Source organism: Helianthus annuus, chromosome 13 (assembly GCF_002127325.2).
Source record: "Helianthus annuus cultivar XRQ/B chromosome 13, HanXRQr2.0-SUNRISE, whole genome shotgun sequence".
Lineage (NCBI taxonomy): Eukaryota > Viridiplantae > Streptophyta > Magnoliopsida > Asterales > Asteraceae > Helianthus > Helianthus annuus.
In genome coordinates this window covers 109,738,363-109,745,284 of record NC_035445.2, presented here as the reverse complement: position 1 = coordinate 109,745,284, position 6,922 = coordinate 109,738,363, and the positions used below count along the sequence as shown (strand labels likewise).

General features: G+C 33.9%; 1 protein-coding gene across 2 annotated transcripts; it reads left to right on the top strand.

The window, feature by feature from the left end:
- Positions 1-1,544: 1,544 nt before the first annotated feature.
- On the top strand, positions 1,545-6,106 carry LOC110899010 (alpha-1,3-arabinosyltransferase XAT3). 2 transcript variants are annotated; one of them, XM_035981831.1, is made up of 3 exons: positions 1,545-1,887; positions 1,983-2,092; positions 4,789-6,106. In XM_035981831.1, exons 1-3 carry the CDS (start codon positions 1,761-1,763, stop codon positions 5,974-5,976), a joined length of 1,425 nt encoding a protein of 474 aa, XP_035837724.1. In that variant the 5' UTR covers positions 1,545-1,760; the 3' UTR covers positions 5,977-6,106. The 2 variants fall into 2 exon arrangements, with proteins under 2 accessions (XP_035837724.1, XP_022001563.1); XM_022145871.2 differs by having other exon boundaries at positions 1,548-1,887; positions 1,983-2,093; positions 4,796-6,106.
- The last annotated feature ends 816 nt before the right edge of the window (positions 6,107-6,922 follow it).

The window sequence follows — 6,922 nt, the reverse complement described above, 5'->3', positions numbered from 1 at the left end:
GCCTTATGGATTTTAAACTATTGAACAACAAACAGTTTAAAATAAGCAACTTCAAAGTTTGATCCAGTAAACAATCCGAAATACTACAAAAATGTTATAAACAATTTTTCTAATGTTTTATTTAGGACTCGACTAATCAAATGTCAGCGATCACACTCGAAAGGTCGTTTAAAGATAGGGGGTATGATACAAGCCTTGTCCCCGTTTGACGAATCCTCAAACGGCCATTTAAAAGTAGGGGTACGACGCAAGCCTTAAACTTCAATGGATCGTTGGAAAACTGTGTAAGTTTAGATTGTCTGTGGCGTGCATATGACGCCCTTTTAGCTAAAAAAAAAGATAGGGGGTTTATAAAGAGAGCCGGCTCTAGCATAAGCCAAATGAGGCAAGGGCTTTAGGCCTCATAATTTCAAGGGCCCCAAATTTTAATAGGTTACCAATCTTTTTTCATAACTAATATTCTTTGATTCTATAGTATATGTTCCTTGAAAGAAAAGGAAAAAAACATTGTTATGAGGTGCTTTTTTTTTTTTTTTTTTTTTTTTTTTTTTTTTTTTTTAAGATGAACCAGACAATAAAGAAAGTGAGAGTAGTTCACTCATATAATTATATGATATTTGCCTTTTTACGCCTAAAAATCACATAATTTACTGAATTAAAGAAAGTGAGAATAGTTCACTCATATAATCATATGATATTTGCCTTTTTACCCCTAGAAAAAATCACATAATTTACTGAATTTACCCTTTTTTTTAAGTATTCATTTATTGATATTTTTTCCTTGGTTTATACTTTATAGTTTTATTTAACAATATATATAAATTTCAATATTCTGCTCTAAATATTTATATTTAAACAACTTGCATTTAATGTAATATATATTTTGGTCTTAAACTACTTTTTTTTGAACGGCAAATTTGGATCACTGACGGACCATTGGAGTATCATCATGCCACCAGCGGAATCGCCCGATCATATCCATCTCCATTAGGCATAATGCATATACACCAATTTAGGAGGAAACCCAATAAATATGGGAAAACCCCCCTGTGAGAATCGAACCCATTCCCAAAGTTTTATCACACCCCAAAGATACCACTAGGCAATAAAGTCATGGGCGTCTTGAACTACTGTATATTGATAAAAATCGAGCGAGAGAAATAGCATGCCTTAAGGCATTCAACTTAGATATTAACGGTTATTATTGAAATATGAAATATTTGTTAAAAGAAAAAAAAAATAGAAAACATGTTTTTTATTGATATGTTATTTAAGAAGTGCTATTGTCAAAACAAAACAAAACAAAAAATTGCTAAACTCCAAAAAAACTTATTGTAAAAAGGCCTCCGTTTTATTGTTCGCTTCAGGTCCCAAGAAACGTTGAGCCGGCCCTGTTTATAAAAGTAAAAATGTGTTTGATTCTACGTTTCGTAAGTCAACGATTAATACCATTAAACTATGAAAACAACTCTCATAGAACTCTGATGTAAAACAAGTGTCACAATGCATAGGGAGACACATATGAATTTAAATCATTTTTAACATTGTTTTTGCCATCAAGAAGTTAGAGAAAATAAACCATTTGTTGAGTTGTAATCCCATGTGTTTGGAAAAACAAAGAATAAAAAAAGAAAGAAGGAAAAAGTCTTCTATCTTTTGAGGTGATTGCAGCATATATATATGCAAGATTATATATATGAATGGGAATAGTACTGTGACACAAAACAACAATAGTCCAAAAAGAGACAGGTCTTGGGTAAATGGAGAAGGGAAAAGGAGGGAGGCTACTTCTGTTTGCAACTCAAACACTTTGTGTCTTTTTTCTTTTCCATTTGATTTACATTGCATCATTCAACTTCAAAGCTACCCCATCTCAACAAATAAAAAGTAAGTAATGTTTTTAGATTGATCATCACGTTTTTCCTGTTATTTTGTGGATCATGGTTATTGTTGTGTTTACTGTTTACTAATTTATATTGCAGATACAGGGAGGCAAATTTTATCAGAATGGAAGGCTGATCATATGAGCACTGCACTTAAGAAGGATGATCAACGCCAATCTCTGCAAGATCTTTTAGCAAGACTAGTAGAAGGTCTCTCTCTCTGTCCTCTTTTTCTCTCACACACAAACGATCACTTAGCTAATAACCTGAAAATTATTCATGCAACACGATCATCATTCAAATAATCCAATGGAATTAATGTGATTTATGCCCAAACGATTTTCCAACGATTCAAGTACGTTGCATATATAACCAACTCGATCCGGCGGCCTCATCATACAGGCCCTATATCCCAGTCTGGTCCTCATAAATTCCCTTATTATTCATTTTACATTTTTGGAGAGTTCAATCAGGTTCATCTGCATATAAACAATACTCTTTTAAGTATATCAAATACAAAGTATGAATCTCTGATGGCCAAAGTCAAGTTTATCTTCTTTCAAATTGATCAATATGTTTTTTGATTTCTTGTTTTCTAACTTCCATTAAAATTTAAAAATCTGTCAATGTTAAGTATTATCATCATGGATCACCTAAGTATATGGGTGAGCTTGACTAAAATTAGCTTCTATATTTTGTAATCTACAAAAAAGTAGAGATCAAATGTTGAAAATTCCACGATGCTCATTGATTTTGGTACACTAAAAAACTAGAATTTTTGTGGTTGGACCACCAAAAATGGCCATCTAGTTCCACGACTTTTGGCTCCTCTTTAAGATCAACTGAATAAGATAGATGTAACATATTATGTGTTTGAAGAAACCATATAAATTAATAATGCCATTGGCTTAGCGGTCTAGAGGAATTAGCTCTTGTAAAAAAGCCAAGGATCAATTCTTAAAGGTGCAGTTTAGTACATGATATAGGTGAAAAAAGCTTAGTTGTTCATATATATATATATATATATATATATATATATATATATATATATAGGGTACGCTTCATGCGAGAACCACCTTATTGCGAGAACCGCGAGAACCAATGTGAACACAACCTAAAATAGCTAAAAAAAACCTAAAAAAACCTAACCCCACCCCCCCCCCACCCCTCAAAAACCTAAACCCCCCCCCCCCCCCCAAAAAAAAAAAAAAAACCTAACCCCCCCCCCCCCAAGCTAAATGCTAAAAACTAAAACCTTTAAAAAAACCAACCCCCTCACCCCCCCCCCCCCAAAAAAACCTAAACCCCCCTCCCTCACCCCCCAAAAACCTAAACCCCCCCCCCCACCCCCTCAAGCTAAAATGCTAAAAACTAAACCCCTAAAAAACCTAAAAAATCTAAAAAAATAAAAAATAAATCTAAATTTTTTTTTTATTTTTTTACTATTTTTTATGTTCAAATCGCTACTTTTAATAGCCAAAAAAAAATTTTTTTTTTAAAAAAAAAAAATATTTTTTTAAATTTTTTTTTTAAATTTTTATTTTTATTTTTTTGGATACTAAAAGTAGCGATTTTAATATAAAAAATAGTAAAAAAATAAAAAAAAATTTTTTGGGTGTTTTTTAGATTTTTTTAGGTATTACTGTTTGTGTTCACACTGTTTTTCGCGGTTCTCGCAATAAAGGGTGTTTCCTAACGGATCTTTGTCCTATATATATATATATATATATATATATATATATATATGGTTAGGTTAACGTACAATGGCTCTTATCATAGTACGCGATCGTCTCAGCCGTTCGATCTGGTGCGAATTCACTTTTGAACATGCGATTTGTGCTGAAAAACCAACATGCGAAATTGCTTTCTATACCAACATGCGATTTCACAATATCATACGAGCGTACGATAAGCCCTAATTGTACGTTAAACTTACACTTTATATATGTATATATTATTTATCGTGATTATGAACAATTGTATATAAGGTTTCCTCCTATTTACAAGTTGTATGACACATCGGCCTATCAAAGTTATGAACATGAGATAAACATTTAGGTTTGTTTCCTAACATAAATTGTTGTATTTACTGAGTATTTAACATTTTATGAATGACATAGTGGTTTAGGGTGGTTAGACAAGAGTTCAACTTTTTTTTATTTATATATTTATTTTACATATCATTTACGTATTTATTTACTATTTGACGTTCCATTTGATATTTATTTATGGCTAAAGCTTTATATCTTATTAACATAACAAATCCAGGTAAAAGGATAACTATTTTCATATTTTATTATAAATATATATGTGTATACGAGAGGAGCTAGAAATTTACAAACCAATAAACTAATTTCTACATTAATTTTAAAACTTATTGCATTCAAAGATGACATATAACCGCATCCACTTATTAAAATAATAAATGTGTAGTAAGAATTCAGAATTCAATTTATTAGATTTTACATGGGTTGTAACTAAACCCTCTTCTGTGTGTATGTATATTATTTATGATATTTGTTTATAACAGAAACAGGCAAACAGCCGACTTGATGACCATATGATTACTCAAAGCATGACGTTAATTAGTAAAAGACAAAACAATTTGAGTTCAACTTTGTATAGGTGTATTAGACATTTTTTGTCACTTTATGCTCATGTGCTCACAGATGGAATGCCGGTGAGAAAACCTACACACAAAAAAACCTATTTTAGAAAGACAAGCTTGAATGTCAACTTTTCATGCTATTAAAATATTATTATTCACATGATTTGCATTATTGATAGACGAATTTTTTGGATTTTTTAATTTTAATTGTATCACAAAAATGCATAAACAATTATATAGATGCGCAGACCTTGGTACGTGTCGAACACCACCATATTTACACATTTTTTTTTATTCGTAACAGGTGAAGATCGAACAAATCTTTATTCAACAGGCTTTGCCTGCGACAACAGTTCATGGTCGCTTGTTTGTGTCACCAACAAACCTGTTAAAATAAACATGAGCACAATGCAAGTACACCTCCCGTCGTCACTAGCCGCCAAAAATACGACTACAGTCATCCGGCCATACGCCATGCAAGGAAACACATACGTTATGAATGACATTACTCCTGTAACCATCTCAACCACCGAGCCAGCACCGCCTACTTGCGATCACACCCACCAACACCCCGCCATTATCTTCTCCTCGGGCGGATACACAGGCAACATATTCCACGAATTCAACGAAAACCTAATACCATTATTCATAACATCTCGCATGTTCAAATCGCGGGTCCACTTCATAGTTGTGGACTACAAACCCTCATTCATTAAAAAATATAGGCGCGTGTTCATGCGCCTGTCAGATAATGAAATAATTAATCCAGCAGTGGACACCAGTGTCCACTGCTTTCCAGGAGCCATAACCGGCTTAAAATTCCACAAATTCCTCGGCATAAACACGCCAAAAAATCCAAGTGATCATTATTCAATGCCAGATTTCCGAACATTCATCAGACAAACATACAGATTAAAAACGCAAAGCGTTTTCGACACACCAAACCCGCCAGTATTACTCCTCATTTCCCGCCAAACCACTAGAAAATTCTTAAACCAAGAAGAAATGGTAAACATGATGGAAGAATTAGGGTTTCAAGTGATCATTGCCAGCTCAGCAAAAGAAATGTCAAATGTTGAGAAATTTTCTCATGTGATAAACTCCTGCAGTGTTATGGTAGGGGTGCATGGGGCAGGGCTTGCTAATGAGATATTTTTGCCCGATGGGGCTGTTATGGTACAAGTGAGACCTCTAGGGTTTCAATGGGACGTCGATTCGTTTTACAGTGAACCGGGTCCGGGTATGGGTTTGAGGTATTTGGAGTATATGATGGAACCCGAAGAGAGTTCGTTGGCTGACGTGTACGGTCTGGATCATCCGGTGCTTCAAGATACCGCGTCTGTAGCCGCAAAGGGTGGATATGATGCTGCACGAGAAATGTACTTAGATAAACAAGATTTGAGAATGAATTTAACAAGATTTAGAGAAACACTTGTTCAAGCGTTGAGGTTTGTTGGACGTGATATAAATGTTGCGGACGTTTGATTAATTTTATTTTTTTAGAAAGTTATTCACTTACATTTTGTTACATGCATGTTGGAAGTGTAATAAGTTTGGTCAAAAAAAAGTTGATAGGTTGTAGAGTATTTATGAATAAGAGATTTTATATTCATCCCAAAGTGTTCATTCGAATAATTAAGATCAGTTTAAGTGGGGGATTTGATGGTGTGCGGGGAGAACCTCCGCACAAGGCTCGTGATTTCGAGGGCACGCGATCAAAAAAAATCCGATAAACAGTAAACACATAATAATTTCAATATAGGCCCATTTACAAATAATTTTTTATGGTTTAAAATTTAGCCCACTTGGCATTACATTTATTGAGCCCAATACTAATTTTATTATTAGTTTTTAATTAATAATAAAACATTAACGAAGTACGTATTTTTATTTAATCTCAAACACGGTACGTGAATTCTTGCAGACGCCTCTGATTTTATTGTTTAAATAATTTGTTTCTCAAACACATTCAAACAATATGTTAAAGTAAATAACTGTTGAAAAATAGGTGAAAATAACATTTTTCACAAATATAGGAAAATGATTTTTTTCTATTTTGGACTAGAAATAAATATAATAAAATGAGCGGGTTTTATGTATTTATTTGTGGGTTTGTGTTCTATGTTGGAGTAGCTTCGCAACGAACTAAACCACGTCCAAAACGGAGCTAAGATAAATGAGATATCGATGCTCAAAGTTGGGTGTTTGAAACATTGAATGCTGAAACAAAAGGGAAAGTAGCACCTTGTCCCACATCAGAGAAGAGATGGAACTTAAATGGGTATTTAAGGTGGAACTCTCCATCTTTATTGATTCATGGAAGCACACACTAAGTGTTCTCGTGAAGGATGCGGAGCACCCTAACCCGCACTCTTACACGCTCGCTCGCGAGCGCGCATGGCGTGGGCGGGGAGGCGCTTTGATGGCGCAT